This window comes from Rattus norvegicus, chromosome 14 (assembly GCF_021556685.1).
Source record: "Rattus norvegicus strain SHRSP/BbbUtx chromosome 14, alternate assembly SHRSP_T2T, whole genome shotgun sequence".
NCBI lineage: Eukaryota > Metazoa > Chordata > Mammalia > Rodentia > Muridae > Rattus > Rattus norvegicus.
Genome location: NC_141547.1, coordinates 36,067,446 through 36,087,292, shown reverse-complemented (window position 1 = coordinate 36,087,292; position 19,847 = coordinate 36,067,446). Strand labels below are relative to the sequence as shown.

The window sequence follows — 19,847 nt, the reverse complement described above, 5'->3', positions numbered from 1 at the left end:
AAGGTTTACAAATACTCGATCATTTCATATAAGGGATGTAACTATGGGTTTTGGTATCTTAGGGAGGCCTTGGAACAAATCCACTGTGGATAGCAAGATATCAAAGTGTTACTTTCCAATAAACATTATATATGATCCTAAGCATACATAAGCAAATAGACATTTCTAGAACTGTCAGTTCTAAATTTGACTCCTAAACCAATTTATGAAACAACAAATGAGCTGCTTTAATGAAATTCCAATTTTTACATCTTTGATGATGGAATTGAATCATCACTTTCTTTCTGTTTGTTTCCTGTTTCATTTGATCGCATGCATCTACAGGAGCCCGAGTTACACCATTAGTGGTCAGCGATTATAGCAGGCTGCTGGTTTTCCCGAGAGGCTGCCTTTCTAGCTTAGTCTGTTGTTCGTTAAACCGAGATGGTACCATGCAAACAAAATAATCCTTAGCTCATAGCATTTAATTGCTGGTGTCTTCCTGGCTAAAATTTGACGTGTAACATTTAGAGTATGTATTGAAGGCCTTGGTTTTCAAAGTCCAAAATAAAGCCGACTTAGTGTGACCCTGGGTCTTCTCCCTCAAAGCTTTGAAGACCAAAGTCCGATCTACTAAAATCCCAACCCTCACTACGGCAGACACGATCTTTTGTCATGTGGACTACATCCATCTCAATGTACTTTCCAACGTTGCCATTTTCTCTAACTCGGTTTCCAACGTCCACCTTTGTGGCGGTGGGATTACTTGGCTCCTGCACTTGCTACGCCCTTCCACCTGAATTTCTTATTCATCTCACTGCAAAGGATCAGATGATATTTAACTTCCCTGGGTATACTGTGTCAAAACCCTGCATACATCTGCCTTCAGCATGTGTGTCCTACATGAGATTCTTTCCTTGCAGCTGTGAGCATCTAAATGACCGGTTGAGCTGCCACTCAGTCTTCATGGTGTCCACACCTAGTATAGCTTTCAGTAGAACCATCACTGGCATCAATAGCAGTAGCAAGTCTCGTGGTCACATGGCTGAAACTGCAGGTTTTCCCATGGGAAGCCAGAGACTAGTCACTCATTCATTTGATACTTTAGGACCTAAAATGTTGGAGTGAGGTATAAACCACATCCTAATCCCATTAATTTTAATGTTTACTTCCTTTAAGAACAGCATCACAGTTCCAATAACTGGCCCAAATTGGGATCCATCTCAAGGACAAGCCCTAACTCCTGACACTATTACCTATGCTATGGTGTGCTTACAGACATGAGCCTAACATGGCTGTCCTCTGAGAGGCCCAACAAGCAGCTGATTGAGACAGACACAGATAGTTACACCCAACCAATGGTCTAAAGTGGGGGAACCCTGTGGTCCCCCACAGGGGGTTTAAGGAAAGGCTGGAAGAAGCTGAAGAGGAGGACAACCCCACAGGAAGACCAGCAATCTCAACAAACCTGGACCCCCAAGATCTCTCAGACACTGGGCCACTAACCAGGTAGCATACACTAGCTGGTCCTAGGCCCCCACACATATACAGCAGAGGGCTGCTGAGTCTGTATAGGAGAGAAGACACACTTAATCCTTGAAAGACTTGAGGCCCCACAGAATGGGGTGGCCTGGCTGGGTGTAGGGGGTTGTGTGGTGTGGGGACATCCTCTTGGAGACGTGGGTGGAGGAATGGGATGAGGAACTGTCCGAGGGCAGAACAGGAGGAGGTTAACAACTAGGCTGTAAAAGAAGATTAATAATTTAAAAAAGGGGATTGGGGATTTAGCTCAGCGGCAGAGCACTTGCCTAGCAAGCGCAAGGCCCTGGGTTCGGTCCCCAGCTCCGAAAAAAAGAAAAAAAATTTAAAAAAGAACAGCATCACTCACCCACGAAGGACAGCAGGATGGCCAGCAGCACGATAAGGGCGCAGATGCAGGGGATGAGCACAAGCAGGAGGAAGCGTAGCAAATTTGCTGTCACCAGCTTCTGAGGACAGCCCTCGCCCACGCTGCTGTCTGCTCTCAAGACCTGATGGAAGAGAGAGAAATGAAACATGGTTTTAATATCACACAGAGGCTCTGTGGCTGGTATGAAATTTTATGCTACAGCGTCCTTTTAGAAGAGCACTATTCCTAAGAGGTTTGACGCTGTGTACTTGAGGGCCGGAAATAAGGTAGTCAAAAAATATAATATGCAAAGCAAGTGAACAACTGCATAGACAAACAAATCCTCTTCTCCCTCCTCCACTCCTCCTCCTCCTTCCTATTTCTCTTCCTCCCCTTCTTCTTCCCCTTCCTCCCCCCACTCTTCCTTTTCTCCTCCTTCCCCCCCATGTAAGGCAATCACTCTACCAACCTTCCTTCTTGCTTTTTTGTTATACACTCTGAAATGTTTTTCATTAGATTAACTTTTAATGACATTTCAGCTTGTTTTTCTTAAGAAGCATTTATCACATTAGCAGAATTCTAAACACTTATGAATTATCATGGCAAGAACTCCGCTGAGACAGATGTAAACAACTCAGGGCTGTTTGACACCGTGATCAAATACTGGTGAGTACATAAGCAGGACACTAATTAGACTTCATTCTTACTTGTCTCAGTCCCAACGCAAGTCTGCATACGTGCGCGCGCAAACACACACACACACACACACACACACACACACACACACCAAGTTTTTAGGCAGTAACACTTCTATAAGGTTGAGTGTTGCTGAGCACATATCTACTAACAAGTACAACAGGGAGAGACTATCATGGGTGTCAGTGGCCCAGAGCCACTCAGAGGGTGTGCCCTGCTGCTCACGCTCTCCCACAGTCTATCCGTGAGAGAGTATGCGAGACCACACGGATGGCTCAAATGTTCTTGTCAGCAAATGCTTTACATTGTGCAAAGTTCAAGCTCCTGTCTGGGAATTTGTTTATTACAAATGGCTAGATGAAGGCAGGGGCTTTCTCAGCAGAAGCCTGAGATGTTGCTAAAAATGCTTCAAGGTAGGACAGCTGCTGCCCTAGTACCCAGGGCAAGCATAGCTCCTGATCCTTGAACCCCAGTCTTCCTCTTCTGACAGCTTTGGTGCACGTCTGTTAACCTCTGTAATCTTTTGGAATACAATTCTTCAGTCCTAAACTTCCTTCTTACTATATTGTGCAGATTCTGTTCAGGGTGCTGAGCAAACCCAAAATCAATTTGCTTCTCTTCCCTACTTCAAAACTAATCCTTCCCTTATTTCTGTATGTTCACAGAAATTCTACTATTCTAACAACCCCAATACCAACCGCATCTCCTTATGAACCTGCCACACGTGGCAGTACTCTTCCTCTGTAATAAATAAGCAACTCAATGAAAGAACGGGTCTGCATAAAGCCTTTTGATCACTGAGAGCGCTCCAACAGAATGCTCCTGAAGTATTGTTACAATGTCCTGGCTAGCCCATCATTTCCATGACATGCAAAAGAAAGAACCTGGCAAATCTGATCGGTTCTTCTGAGGCATACAAGAAGTGCTCGCCACAAAATACAACGGTGTCTTCAGTAACCTTAAGAATTCTCCATAAAAGACACTGTTTGAAAGGACTGTGAAGTTAGCTTAAGAAGAGCTTCATTTATAGGCAGGCTTCGTTGTCTACTAGTGCATTTCCACTGCCCCTGGTATAAGACACCAGTGAAGGTGAGTTCATTTAATCAGTCTATAGTTGGTTCTCAAGCAGATAGAGTGATGGCATAATAAAATAGGAAGTCTATGACAGCACCTTAATCACAGCTCTGTCATTGGACAGGAGGACAACGATCAGATATGTATCTGATGGGACTGATGGCCAACAGAGACAGTAACAGAATCAATTAACTCAATTAAATATTGAATGCCTGCAATAAGTCTAATGACCAGTGATCTCTCCAAAGCTCCTACCTTATAGAAGATATATTGCCATGGAAACTCAAGGATAAGAATATGGTTTCCCGAGGAAGGACTACAAGAGGGTATGCTTCAGAAAAACAAAAGTCTAAGAAAAGAAACCCTGGAAAAAAGTATGTTTGAGGGGAAAATATATCCAGAGAGATAAAGGTCATGAACTACCTCTGACTCCTCTCCTGCAGTGACAGAAGCCATCTCATTGGGAAGATGTCCATGGAACTACTTTAGGGATAACTGTCCCAGGCTATCCACAGTGGCTCGTTGCTACCCAGAATGCTGTAGTAAAGCCCAGAAAAGCACACTCAATACTCACATGGAAAGAATGGGAGGCAAGGAGTTCTAGAATCCCGTAGAAATGCATAGCCAGAAGTGGGTAACCTCCAGAGACTATACTCCTGATTAGTCTATATACTCTTACCAATGGCTAGGAAGTCAATCCCTTTACTTTTTTTTCTTTTCTTTTTTAAGTAAGAGAAGGGAAAAACTACTTAAAGCAACTCCGTATTTCAGCACTGTCTTCTCAGTCACATGGTTTCCTGCATACGCTTTTGGCTCCTGAACACTGTGTCTGGAAATGTTTCGTCAGTTACAGGTCTGTGAACTCTTCTTAACAACATAGATCTGTGTTAGTCAGGGTTCTCTACAGGAATAGAACTGAGAACAGAGACATGGGATTTAGGGAGTCCAAACCAAGAATCCACTGGTTATTTGGTCCATGAGGCAGGGTATCTCAGCAGGTCTTTAGTATATGCCAAAATCCCAAAGAAGTGGGCACCAATGCCAACGAGAAAATAAACTTGCAGACAGGCAAAGAGAAAAACGCTTCCTTCCTCCATACCTTTGATATAGGCTACCAGCAGAGATGTGGCCCATATTGAAAGTGACTCTTTCCACCTCGAAAGATCCAGACGAAAACTGAGTCTTTCCACTACAAATGACTTAAGGAAAAATCTCTCATAGGTGTACCCAGCCCCTTGGGTTTTAGTTAATTCCAGATGTAGTTGACTTGACAACCGAGAACAGGCGGCCCAGCAACTGTGAAGCAGCTGCTAAGATAGCTCCTAAGCTTTCAGGAGGCTCTGAGCCGTGTCCTCTCAGGGGGTGTTCCTCTCCCAGAACAGAACCCCCTCATCTACCAGAACTGAACCTCCTCGAGACTATGTGATGAGCTCAGGCAGGCACCTAGTCAGAACCATACGTATATATTATAAAGCAATCCATTCTGATAGTTCTCTAATCTCAGTGCAGGAAACGTACTTCTTATATCTTAAGAACAACATCTGTGTAAAAAGCTGTCGTGTTTGCTTTTGTAGCATAAAATGACGGACTCTCCTCACCGGGAGTATTTTCTTAAGTCGGATCATTTCCACTGGGACCCTTCTCCTCCCTGTTTTCTATATTTCTAATTCTGTAGTGTTTGTCTTTTCACTTCCCAATTTGATCACCTTTGTCACAGCCATTCTCTGAATCTTGGGACCTCCTATCCAGTGAGACCTCGAATCTTCTTCCAGTCTGTCCACTCTCCTTTTTCCCCTGTGCCCGTAAACCTGCTTTCGAGTGAACCTCTATTGCAAAACCCACTCTGAAGCTTTGAACATCCTTGTTCCTCTGGGTTTCCCCCTCAGAGGAACAAGTTAGATTTCCCATGGTTAGACTTTCATCAACTTGACGTGAATTAGAATCAAATGGAAGAAAGGTTTTTTTGAGGTTCCATCCTATAGGCAAGTCTGTAGGACATTTTACTGTTGTTGGTCTGTTGTTGTTGGTCTGTTGTTGTTGTTGTCGTCGTCGTCGTCGTCGTTGTCGTCGTCGTCGTTGTTGTTGCTAATTGACAGAGAAAGACCCAGCCTAGTGGAGAAGTCAGGGTGGCATAAGAAAGCAAGACAATGCATATTAAAAGACAGACAGATAGACAGACAGACAAACAGGAAGGAAGGAAGGAAGGAAGGAAGGAGGAAAGAAAGAAACAAAGAAAAAAACAAAGAAAGAAAGAAAGAATTCCATTCCTCCTAAGTTTCTATTGGCCACAGTCTTTATCACAGCAACAGAAAGCAGACTACCACCCATCTTTCAAACCCAACACCAAGAGAACATAACAATCTCTCTCTCTCTCTCTCTCTCTCTCTCTCTCTCTCTCTCTCTCTCTCTCTCGCTCTCTCTCTCTCTCCCCCACCCCCCATCTGGATGGTGGGATGCTGCTGTGACTCACTGACAGATAACTTGCCTGGTGAGTTTAAAACTTCCTTCTCAAACTCTTCGGCTCTGATATTCCGAAGAGAACACACTACAATCTCCATTTTACAGAAAAAGTAAAATAACGTATGGAGCTTGTCTTAGTCAGAGTTTCTATTCCTGCACAAACATCATGACCAAAAAGCAAGTTGGAGAGGAAAGCGTTTATTCATCTTAAACTTTCACGTTGCTGTTTATCACTAAAGTCAAGACTGGAACCCAAGCAGGTCTGGAAGCAGGAGCTGATGCAGAGGCCGTGGAGGGATGTTACTTACTGGCTTGCTTCCCCTGGCTTGCTCAGCTGGCTTTCCTATAGAACCCAGGACTTACCAGCCCAGGGACAGCACCACACACAATGGGCTGGGTCCCACCCCTTGATCACTAGTTGAGAAAATGCCTTACAGCTGGGTCTCATGGAGGCAGTTCCTCATGGGAGGCGCCATTCTCTGTGACTCCAGCTTGTGTCAAGCTGACACACAAAACCAGCCAATAGAGAGCTTACTCCACTTTCCTAGACCTAAACCTATAGACCTGCTCGGTTTGCTCCCTGGTTCTCTTATCACAGAGAAGTTGCCCCCTTCCCCCATCTAGGACTGACCTTTCCACCTCTGCTCCAAATCCTGCCACCTTTGTTCAGAAGTCCTACATTCACGGCTTAAATATTTTCTCTCCCTGCCCTATCGCTCTCTCCTCCCTCCTTCCCCTCCTTTCCTCCTTCTTCCATCACTGCATCCTCCACCGCCATCTTTTTACCAAACCTAAAAGCTTAATTAAGTCTTTCTAGGCAAATAGCAAGCACAAAGACCTGAGTTCAGATTCCCCACGACCCTGGGAACTGTCGGGTGGGTTTCATGGCTTCCCTGTAATTCCAGCCTGGAGAGACAGAGACAGGGGATCCCTACAGTAAGTAGGTCAGTCAGACTAGCTGTACTGACGAGCTCTGGGTTTCACTTGAGAGAATTTGTCTCAATGAAGAAGGTGGAAAGCATTGAAGGGTGATTCCCGATATTAACCTGGGCCCTTCACCTGCGCGCGCGCAAACACACACACACACACACACACACACACACACACACACACACACACACACATCTCTGCTCATTTTCTTAATCCTCAAGCCTGTATCCCACTCCAGCCACTCAACTAATTTACTCAAATAAATGAGTAAATTAAATCACCCAAACAAAATTATTCTGCAGTTATGCAAATGACTTCTTTCAAAATCACATATCCCTAGAGATTCCCACTGTGGGCTCTATTCCTGAGTCCTTCAAAGTTTCTGCAGTGGAACTGGATTGACAGATGTTCAACCGGAGTGTTAAGATCATGTTAAGAGAGAGAGATGTGTCTTTGTGTGGAACGCATCCTAAAGTTAATAAACCAAGTTTCCTAGGTCTGAAAGTGGGAAAACCACACTCAGACCTCTTCTTACAAACTTTGGAGTCAAATAGGAAACTATGTTGTAGAAAGTAAAGTGTAGTGAATCTTACTATAGACAAAATCATAAGCACCATCAAGTGGCCCTGTAATTCTACCAACCCCCAAATCAGAAATCCCCAGGCACTTCTGCTTCCTGACATCTTAAATGGCGTTATCGTCCTCCTTGTCTTCCTCTTCTTCATCATCTTCTTCTCATTCTCATTCTCCTCCTCCTTCTTTCTTCTCCTCTTCCCCTCTTCCTCCTTCTCCTCCTCCTCTTCCTCCTCCTCCTCCTCCTCCTTCTTTTACTCATAGTGGTCATAGGTCATAAAGAAATGCCTAACAGTTCCGTTGATTTATTAAGGACCTTGGTCTGATGATTTTATTAGCTTTCACATCCTAAAAACTTAGCTGTCATCCAACGGAACACTACATTTGTACTGAAATAAGCCTCTCCCCTCATTCTCAAATAACAATTGCAGACCAGATGGGATACATTCAGTAGAGAAGTAACTAAGGCAGTGCTAAAAGTTACCATGGGAAGGGGAACCCTGGAGAGATGGATCCACAGTGAAGAGCGGACCGTTCTTCCAGGACTCCTTTCTGACTCCAGTCTCCCACAGCCACCTGAACCTGAATTCTGGGGAATCCAATACTTCTGACCTCATCAAGCACCTGCATTCGTGTGCAAATGCTCCATATTCCCATACGTAGACATAATTAAAATAATAAATATTTTTAAAAAAGAAACGGGGTTCAAGTTCATATTTAGCAAATCAACAACCTTATTTAAAGGGGGAAAAAGCCACATTCTCTGATCATTCCAAGGTGTTGTTAAGCATATGTCATCCCTAGCCTAATGAGTTGTTAGGAAATAGTATTCACTCCAGGTACCATCTACAAAGAGACGAGGTGTGCTTTGTCTCACGCTACAGCATCGTATGTGCAGCTATCCCAGTTTTGCTGTCTCGTGTATGATTTGTTTTCACTAGCACCAGACATTAGGTAGCCTTGTAAACCATTTCAGTCACCAGGCTCTGTGTGGTGTACATGCTAATTCTACCTGCAAAATGTGTCCCTGTACCACAGGTGCCATTAAATATTAATACCAAAATCACAGTATTCCTAAGCCCACTATAAAATTATACAGACAGAACAGTTAGTCCAAGAGTCTGAGAGTTTGGAGTGAGTGTTCAACTATTCCTTGCTAGAGGGTCACCCTAATTCTGATAGCTATCTGGTACATCAGTTAAAATTATTTATTGCATTAAAGGTTATGATAGCACCTAACTTTTAAAAAAATTATTCTTAAAACACAATGAGAAGGTGAGTTCATCTTTAAAATCATGGCAGGATAAAATGGCTTCACCGTAGAAGACTAAGTTACAATATTAATCACAGTTTAAAAGTCATCCAAAATCAAGGCCACTTTTTTTTTCTTTTTCTTTTTTTCCTTTTTTCTTTTTTTCGGAGCGGGGGACCGAACCCAGGGCCTTGCGCTTGCTAGGCAAGTGCTCTACCGCTGAGCTAAATCCCCAACCCCTCAAGGCCACTTTTGGTTGAGAGAAATTTAGTCCTGTAGTTCTTGAGGTAGAGAAACGAAATGCCACAAAGGTGCTCTGCTGGTTTACCAAAGCAGGTAACAGGCTCCAAGGACAGTAAGTCACTCCTACTGCTAAGGCCTCCACAGGACACGGAGCTCATGGAAACTCTGTGGGGATAGCTTCACTGATCAATATAATTACAGGCTCAATGGTGCAAATACTGAGCTCCCACTAGACTCTCAGGCTGGAACACTCGCCTGCTAAACACCACCCCCACTGTGCTGTGACTGTTTTTTTCAGTACTAGATAGGGATGGAGTCTCTTCAGTCCATCTCCACTCAGTGTGCACCAAACATCAACTGCTACCCCAAACTTAAAATGAAAAATTGCCAGCGTTAGCTGCATACACCACATTGTTCTCAATCAGCCATCACAGTGTCCCTCCTGTGAATTAAAAGTAGGTTTGCTGAATAAGAGATCAATAATGTAGGTATTTCTCAAACTATCCATCTGTCAGCTTTCCATATTCGCTCCCACTGTCCCAGTAAACAAAACACTCCCAAATGGTCCATCGGTGAATTCCACTAGACCCAAGTGTCTTTTGTTGGGATATTTGTTTTGAATGTCCCGAGAGGCACAGAGAATGAGCATGTGGTTTTCAGTAAGTCTTTTCATCCCATTTTCTGGCATTTAATTGAAACATATGAGGTTCAAACAACTCAATGCCCTCTCTCAAAATGAAATTACCGAGTTCACACCAGAACACACGGTTCTTCAAGCCAAACCTACTCACAGCTTCTCCTTTGAAAATTACAACGGCACCAGACAGTCCTCTCCCAAGACACACATTCGCACATCCAAGAATGGATGTTCAAGCCCAAGACTATGTAACACAATGTTTACTTCATCCAGGAGACAAGATAATAATCATCCAATAATGCAGACAGTAGGTCACATTCGTGTCCCTACTTCCAAGGTGGCATTGCTCAGCTCAAGTCTGAGCTATGAGAGACCAGATTGGAATGTTTCAGAGGCGACTTATGTAAGTAATTGTCTCGACCACTGGAAGTTTAGGTGGCCTTGTAAAGCTATCCCTTCACTCTAACCATATGCATATATCTGCAAATTAGAAACCAAAAATTAAATGCCTTGATACCACCACAAATGTGCAAAGAATGCAATGAAATTGGTGAAGAAAACAAAAAAGGTTTTTTTTTTCTCTTCATACAAGTTCATCAAGTTTGGAGACCTGATTTCTCCTTGGTTCAAGCAGCTGGGAAGGAACCTGCCCCCATTCATTTCCCTGGAGAAAAGTTATCATCTTTCTTCTTCAGAGGCATCAAGATAATCCTCGTGCCCTGGTTTGTTTGTTTGTTTGTTTTTGGTTTTTTTAGTTTGTTTGTTTGTTGTTGTTGTTGTTTTGTTTTGTTTTGTTTCCGAGCAAGATGGGAGAATCATATTTCCACAATAGTTACAAACATACAAAAGACCCTTCTTCCCCCTTAGCCTGAGAAGGACAAGGAGGAGGAGGAGAACGGGAACAGAATCACCCCCTCCCTAGTCTTTTCTCAAGATAACTTTGCCCTCAATCTCAAATATTTCAATGCTGTCATTTCATGGGAAACACAACCTAAAGGTAATGAAATTTTTCCTTGAAGACAGATATAATACCAGGACTCTTTCTTCATACTTTGAAGAGTTTTAAAGATCTGTTTCTATTTTTCTATCTTTCTTTCTTCCTTTTATTTATTTATTTAATGTGAGGTTTTAAAACAATAGAGGTGAAGAAAGGAAAACAAAAGAAAGGCTAGACTATCCATTCCATGGGAAGTTAAATATTTGCCTTTTACTCATTAAAAAAAAAAACTTTAAATTTTCCATCCCGATTATGTTAATACCCAGCTGAAGAATCTGGGTATATTGTAAAAGGAAGCAATCTCTTTTTCAGATAACCAAAGGGACGCTATGGAATTTGTACAAACTGGAGAGATTTAATTGACTCACACATCCTCTGTCACAGGACTGCCTGTGACTTACAGATGGGGAGAGATTAGCAATATGACTAGACATCTAAAATATTGAATTTGTACAGCTGAAAACAATCAAGGAGAGCAAACGCGACCGAATGGATTTCATGCTCCACGACAGCCCATCTCGGGCATTTTGATGCAGAGCAAAGCATAAACAGATGTGGAGTGGTTAACCTCCCGACCCCACCTGCCGAAATAGACCCTGTTGTGCAAAGCACTAGGAGGGATGGTATGTGTTAGATAAAGAGGCTGTTCCTTTCTGAACGCCTAGAGCAGAATACGAATTCCAAACGTAATATGCATTGCGACTTTTGCAATATGTCAGGAATATTCTAGTAAAGCAAAAATATGTGTTGAGAACCTCATAGTAAAACATACCTATGTTACACGTTGGCATTGATTTGGTTTATTCCAGGAGTGTTTAGTCTGAGCATTTTTTTTTTTTGGACACAAGTGTGATCCAGGCACACGAGGATGAGGGAAGACATAGTCCCTGACCCTCAAGCACTTACTTCATAGTCTCCATCCAAAGAGATAACAATGTCACCACTCCAGGTAGACTTCGATACCCAGGGACAAAGCAATACAGGCAGGTTTAAAATAACTGGGATCAATCAGTCAAAGGCACAAGTAAGACAGCATTTTCCACCAAGATAACCAGGATTCTCATCCATACATTTCAATGAATCTCAAGGCATGCACATGGTGACTGAAGAAGGCATTCGTGAGGGAGGTAACACCACCATCTTCTGAGCAGGTCAGTTTTTCCTGTGGACTCTTGTGCATCTCAAGATATTTGGCATGCCTGGGCTTGACCTATAAATGCTGGTGGGAATGTGAACATTCACACACACACAAACACACACACACACAGAGAGAGAGAGAGAGAGAGAGAGAGAGGCAGACAGACAGACAGGGACAGACAGAGACAAAGACAGACTAACAAATAGCCTACATTATTTGTGCAAACTCATACTTTAACCCCCTTAGCTAAAATCCACTTGGATCATTCCACAGCACCATCCTGCTCTTCCTCCCATTAATTAGCATTGAGGTCTTCAGATAAGGACAGGATTAAATGTTTTCCCGACACAGAAATGGGTCATTTACCTTCTGTCCTGGTTTCATTTCTACTGGTACGTTAAAACACTATAACTAAAAAGCAACGTGGGGCAGAAAGGGTTTATTTGGCTTACTGGTCCCAAATACAGTTCATCTCAAAGGGAAATCGTTGCAGGCACTCCAGCTGGAACCTGGGGTCAGTTACTGAAGCGGAGGCCATTGAAAAAGGGTGCTTAGTGACTTCTTTTCTGTAGTTTACTCAGCATGTGTGTGTGTGTGTGTGTGTGTGTACATATATGTATGTATGAATGTATATATGTGTATATGTATATACCAGCATACATATGTTTATGAGTGCATATATGTGTGTTTATGAGTATGTATATGTGTGTGTATAAATATGTGAACCTTGGACCACCATCTCAGGGGTGGCACTACCCCAGTGGGCTGGACTCTCTCACACCAATGATTAGTCAAGAAAATGTCCCCACAGACTTGCCAACAGGCCAACCCATTGGAGCCATATTATCAACTGAGGTTCCTCTTTCCCAGATGTCCCTAGCTTGTATCAAGTGGACAAAACCAGAAAACAAACAAAGAAAAACTAACAAACACACCTTCATTTCAAAACAGCATGGAGAAACAGAATTTTAATGTCAAAATCAGTTAATTAATATGGAGTATATAATTTAAGTCCTTTAAAACACTACCAACCACATCAGTCTGGGAAGAATAAGAAGAGATACTAGGCGAAACACATATAGACGTAAAGTACTGCTTGGACAGGGAGGACATGAGGCTCTCTGCCCTGGTAGACAAGTACCCAGCATGCTCTGCTCTGTGTACGATGTCACACTTTGACCTCCATAGGCTCTGGTGGTTCCAGAGAAAACTGACCCATTGTTTCATTTGATGCTGAGCTAGGAACAAGCCTTTCTCAAGGCTGGGGGCTGAGCAGGGCAAACTATGCTACATCAGAAATTCAAAGTCTCTAGGGCCCTTTGGCTCTCAAGGATACGAGTGTGAGTTTTGAGTTTTGTTTGTTCGGCAGTGTTAAATGAATATTAGAAAGAATCGGATCCAAATCCTGTTCTGTTTTAAACTCAGGGCCATAGAATGAAAGCAGCAATAGAGCAGCCAGCACCTCAGAACCATAGGATTGTCCACAAAGTCCAGACGCCTTCCATCTTGTGGGACTAAGGCCACTGGACTCAGTAATCAATTTATGAACCAAGATTTTTGGAGGCCTAATTCTTAGATTCAGATATAGGAAAATATACAATTATTTTTTAAAATAAAAAAGAATTGACGTCATCATGTGCCCTCCATCTTCTGGAGATAAAGTAGAAAAAAAAACACAACTCAGGAGAACTTTTTTAAAGGCCCAAGAGGCAACTGAATATGCCTGGGGTGACCACTCTGTTTTTGCAAGGTTCTGCTTACCTTGAGAAGTCAAGGGAGACCTAAGTGATTTGAAAAAACATGCTTGACTGATGCTCAGTAAGCTGATTGGACTAGAAGAAGATATATACTCCTTTAAAAAGTTGAATATTGACCAATTGAGCAGAAAAACAAGAAAGAAAAAAACACAACCCTGAAGGTTCGAATAAGCAGAGATGGAAGAGAAAAGAGTTACCCTCAACTCTGATACTCCTAAAGAACATACTAGAAAGATCTTAAAGTAGAAAGGGCATGATGCCAGAGAACAAATGTATTTGGTGTCCCTAAGTAGTCAAGAGTCTGAGAAATTGCTGAGAAGTACATTATTATTATTATTATTATTATTATTATTATTATTATTATTATTACTATTTCTTGTGTCCAACACAAGAAAAATCAGAAGCACATGCCTTAAAGAGTGGACAAGTTATGCCACATGACTAATGAAACTATAGATATATTGGACAGTTAATAATCAACATAAAATTCCTGGGCAATACTTTTGAGTTGATGTGATTTTTATAGGAAAGTCCATTCATATTGCGCATGTGTCTCCTTATTAAGATAGCATATGCATGAAATTGAGAATAAAGAGAGACACAGCAAAAATGAAGCATATTCAAAGGGAACCGGGCAGCCCATAATAGACTGGGTCCAAATATTGGTTAGATGTAGATTTCACAGGCTCATATCTTCCTAGTAAGAATTAGCCAATCAGGAGACTAATGAGAAATTAGATTTATTTAAAAATGAAAACCTTTGGTAGACTTATCATCCAGCACTTCATACTCCTCACTATGGAAAACCCTCACAGAAAGAAGTTTAAAAGAGAAAGAAAAAGTAGAGATGGCCAAGAAGAAAAGAAAGGCAGCAAACACAGCAGAGAGTACAGGACCTACAGGAAATACAGTCAGGAAGGAACAAACTAAAGAGAGGTCTGGAGCCCTGAAAACGCCCAGGACGATATCCCCGTGATGAGCACTACAGATCCCAACATAGGGAAGCATCCATCAAAGGTGAGAAGGCAGTAAAAAGAAGCAGTGGGGGGTGTGGAAGGAGACCAGAGTCTACTGAAATAATGAAGGTGATGAGAGAAGAGAAACGATCTTGTGTACCCCATCAACATGTGCATATTTGCAACATCCTCCCCCGGCAGTGACCAGAAGAAGCACATGACTTCTCCCCTGGAAATGCTGATACCCACAGCTGAGCTTGTTTTTGTCTTTCAGTTCTCACTAGCCTGTTCTTTTCAAGTTCTAGTTCCTTCTGATATCTGCCTGCTTCTTGTCCTTAGATTTATGAAGTACTAGATCATCCACATAAATCCTCTTCTCTGGTTGAGCCAATTCTAAGAGGGTTCTAAAACGCACAATCAACACAGGCCTATCAAACATGGAAAACATCCCCTAATAACCTCATAGGCAGTTCAAGGAGCTGGGTTGAAAGGGTTGCCACAATCCTAAAGCCAGGTAAGCTGTCTCCTCTCTCAAGGGCATAAGCAAATGCACAGTACATACAAAGGCAACCATGAGTATCTCTGTCCTCTCAAGTTCCTCCCTCCTCTTTTCCAGTGGAACCACCGGAACAATCATTTGTTGATAATTATTTATGTGAGTGAGTGTAGATCCATTATTATTTATGTGAGTGTAGATCCATTATTATTTATGTGAGTGTAGATCCATTATTATTTATGTGAGTGTAGATCCATTATTATTTATGTGAGTGTAGATCCATTATTATTTATGTGAGTGTAGATCCATTATTATTTATGTGAGTGTAGATCCATTATTATTTATGTGAGTGTAGATCCATTATTATTTATGTGAGTGTAGATCCATTCCTAGTAAGAAGAGACATCTCTGGGAGCAAGACAAGGAGATGGAACATCAGAGCAGAATAAAGGTGGACACTGACGTGGTGCTGGGAAGCAGAGGTAGGGGGAAAAGAATTGGTGGCATCTCATTAGAAACCAGTTGACTTGGACCCTGGGTTTGAATGAGAGCAAGGGGACCTGAGAAAAGAACTGGGACAGTGGCTGGAACTGAGAGCCTTGACCAAAGCCAGAGCTTCCACACTGCTTCCTACTCCATGAAAGAGGCAAATAAGTGGACATTTTTAAAAGATGTGAGAGAGGAAAAGGGTATGGGTAGAAGGGGAGGTAGAAGGGGTCTCAGAAGAATCAGAGGAGGGAAAATTTACCCGAAATCAGAATATAATCTATGAAAAAGGTCTATTTTCAATTTTAAAAACAATAGAAAAATAGAAATGATTTTAAAATATTCTTTTGGGGCTAGAGAGATGGCTTAGCAGTTAAGAGCACTGACTGCTCTTTCAAAGGTCCTGAGTTTAATTTCCAGCAACCACATGGTGTCTCGCAACCATCTGTAATAGGATCCAATGCCCTCTTGTGGTGTGCCTGAAGACAGCAACAGTGTACTCATATACATAAAATGAATAAATAAATCTTTTTAAAAAATTATTCTTTAAAAAAAGATGTGAGAAATGAAAATTCCCAAGAATGTCTTCCAAGTAAGCATGGGCAGCAAACTTATGCTATTCCATGAAGTGGAGATTACAGGTTCTCTTCCAAGATCCCTGGCTTCACTAGATCTAGGTAGTCAGTCTATGTATACAGCACAAAGAGTGACTTCCCTCTTGTTGAGCAAGTTGGAAGTCCAATGAGAGCACCGATGGTTACTGTCAAGGTCTATGTGCCTCTACTGCACACTTAGGGTGATGGCACTGTGTTGGTCACCGTTGTGGTTCATTAGGTGTCAGTAGGAGTGCTGGATGATTGCCTCCTCCCATTCTAAGTACTTGTCCTTTAACACACATATAAGTATAGTCCTCAGTCTGTACCAAAGAAAGTTCTTTTGCAAAAGAGAATAATTATAGAACACCACAACCATCAAAATCAAGAGATATGGAGCCAAATCCCAAGGACTACAGCTATAATACGAGTCTGTCAGTTAAGATTTTGGGATCATTCTGGAGGAGGCAGCTGTGGGGGAGGGGGTGGAAATATTATCAGTGCCAGAGAGGATCCATGGGTTTGCTGTGAGATTGTGAGTCGTAATGTCGGAAGCTACAATGATAAAGTCTCATCAACATGACTGCCTAAACATGACTTAAACAAGGACAAAAACAATAGACATGCTCACATGATTAGGAGGCCTCAACCTTACACAAAGAACTACAGGCAACTAAGGATCACTGAGAGAAGGAAAATTTGTCTTTTCCAGGAAAGAAAACACTAGTTAACCAATGCCAGATGATCCATTCTGAAAACACACATACAGGTCAACATTAGACAAACTGAGCAGGTTGTATGATATATTTAGAAATCACTGTGTGTGTGTGTGTGTGTGTGTGTGTGTGTGTGTGTGTGTGTGTGTTTAACAACAATTAGTGAAAAAAGAGGCCAAATTTGAAAAAAAATTTAAAAAGCAAAAAAAAAGGTATATGGGAGGGTTTGGAGGTAGTAAAGGGAAGAGAGAAATGATGTAGTTATATTATGTTCTCAAAAGATAAAATAAATAATCTAAAAAGTAGATACCAGACTGATGAAACCCCCCAGGGTGCCTGTCAGAAGAAGAAAGAACAGAGCTACTCTGCATATGCATAAGAACCCTCTGCACGCGCGCACACACACACACACACACAATGAGCTCACAGCAAAAACTAAACACAAGAAAATATCAGACTGTGTGAGTAATTTCCAAAGCCCCTGTCCCCAGGGAGGGCAGTGTGGCTGGGGGAAAAGCAGCCATCAGTGACACAAATATCCATTTAATAAATGCTGTGGAGATGAAGCACAAGGCCACGCGTAATGGGCATGCCTGTAATCCTAGCATTCAGATGCTGAGGCAGTAGGATTACCATGAGTTTGAGACCAGCCTAGCCGAGGACTCTCTTAAGAAAAAAAAAAGTATGGAGTAAAAGATTTATGTGAAAAATAATTTGAAAAAAAAAATGACTATTTTTTAATAAAATGTTCACTTCAACCAAAAGAGAAAAACATCTAATACTTAAAATACTTTAGCAAAAAGTATCAATGAGTACTTCCTTACTGGCACTTCCAAATGAATCTCAGAACTATTTCAGCCTTGTAATGGTGGTGCTGATGCTAGGGTCCTGTTCCCCAATTGGTTCTTGATCTAGTAGTAAAGAAGCCATGGGCCAATCGCTAAGCAGAAGGAATAGATGGGATTTCCAGGTCCCCACAGTAAGAGACAGATGCGGGGTTGGGGATTTAGCTCAGTGGTAGAGCGCTTGCCTAGGAAGCGCAAGGCCCTGGGTTCGGTCCCCAGCTCCGAAAAAAAGAACCAAAAAAAAAAAAGAGAGAGAGAGAGAGAGAGAGAGAGAGAGAGAGAGAGAGAGAGAGAGAGAGAGAGAGAGAGAGAGAGAGAGAGAGAGAGAGAGAGAGATGCAAGAGAGAGGGGGAAAGAGAGTTAAAAGCCAAGCAGCCATGTGAGATCTTGGGCAGAGTGGACACAGGCCACTTCCACAGGCAGACCGTTGGGGGTGTTGAGCTAGGACTAAATGTAATTGAGCAACTAAAGTCAAGGGCAGGTGGAGAGGTACAGAGCTAAGAGTATTGATGAGGGCAGGCTTCTCCACCGGGGAGGAAAGCAGAACCCAGCAATAGTGAGAAAAAGGATAGTTGACATTGAACAACTGTGTATGCCTGTGTTTTTCATCTGCAGATCCAATATTCTCGGGACAGAGGCTGACAGCACAGTCTGTCCCCCAAGCTTAGGCAGAATAGCAAAAGCTACACGAAACACAGCCTTAAACAAATAATTGAACGTACCAACCTCTTTCCACTAGTAGTTTTATTTCTTAATATGCTAATACATGCTTATGATATTGAACAGTAATAAATGTTTAACTTTTGTGGACAGAATATCCACAGTATGAAGACTTACATAACAACTCTTAAAATTATAAAATGTTGGCGATGGAGAGACTCAAGTGTACATATCCCAGAGCTCCATCAATCATATTTTTCAATTTTGCTTCAACATCTTTTCATAGTTAGTAATTTTAACAATGAAACAATTTTCAGATGATAATATATTTCACAAAGAATACATACCATCTTTCAACTGTCTCAATTTTATTACCAGTGCTAAAGTTGTCTGTATTTTAAGGCAAAACAAAACATAGAAATAATAAATGTTTAGAAATATGTTTAATATTAATGTACCAAATTTGCTTATACAAAGGCCATCCCTCAGGTCAAAATCACGGCAGGCTAAGCTAATTTAATTATTTTCTTTTAATGTTGAATACTTGCTTTGATCTATCACCTTTTAAACTCTGGAAGAAATATACAATTAAAAGTTATGATTGTAAATTAACTATTATAAATAATCCTATTTTCAACTAAAGTAATTTTAAAGTATCATTTTATAATTACCAAATTGACTTGCCTATTAGCATTACACTAAGTTTCTTATTATACAAAAAAGTGATTTCCATAGCTGTAAACTTTGTCATGTGTACACACAAGTTAACGACAACAGCAAAAAGCTCATAAAAGCAAAAATGTCTTTTTCTTCTTTTAGAAGAAATTCAAATGCCTATGCTTTGGGGGAAAGTGGTTTTTAAAAGAAGGATGAAGAATTTCTTACTCAAATAACTTGATACTCAACTGCTTCCTAGATGTCCCATTCTTTTGTAATTTACTAATGGACAGTTCCTACAACCATGAATCACTCCCCAGATGACAAAAATGTGGCCATCAAAGCCTAGAAATTAAACCCGTGCACGTCTGTCAGCAAATCCTCAGGCCCCATTCAGGATTCTCTGGTAGGCTCCAAAGATACATCACAGACCAAGAAAGGGCAACTTTATAATTATGACTATACTCAGTTTTCATTGGTTTTTTGTCTTTCTCATTCTTCATGCGTTTCATTCTTCCAAGCGTTTCATACTTTGTAAATTACTAATCAGTAATTGTCTAGAATATTCCCCAGTTATAATTTAATGTTAAATTCCGACACCTTTAGAAGAAATATCATTAAAGAGATATTATATTCCCAATTGCTTTTTATCAGCTTGACCACTTTGTATTGATGATAGTAATTATATCAACTACATGATCAGAATGTGTGAGGCAAGTGTCCCAATTTTAACATTATTACCTCTTCTGGTGTCATTAAAAGACACTCATAGCAAGGTGCTTTGACCTTTGTTAATATCCCTTCCCTTTAAATT

At 41.5% G+C, this 19,847-nt stretch overlaps 1 protein-coding gene across 2 annotated transcripts in view; it reads right to left on the bottom strand.

The window, feature by feature from the left end:
• Corin (corin, serine peptidase) overlaps positions 1–19,847 on the bottom strand; it is a 208,662-nt gene that overhangs the window by 172,900 nt on the left and 15,915 nt on the right. For both annotated transcript variants that reach the window (XM_087582498.1, NM_182473.2), the window contains 1 exon segment: positions 1,868–2,009. In XM_087582498.1, coding sequence (XP_087438624.1) covers positions 1,868–2,009 — 142 coding nt within the window.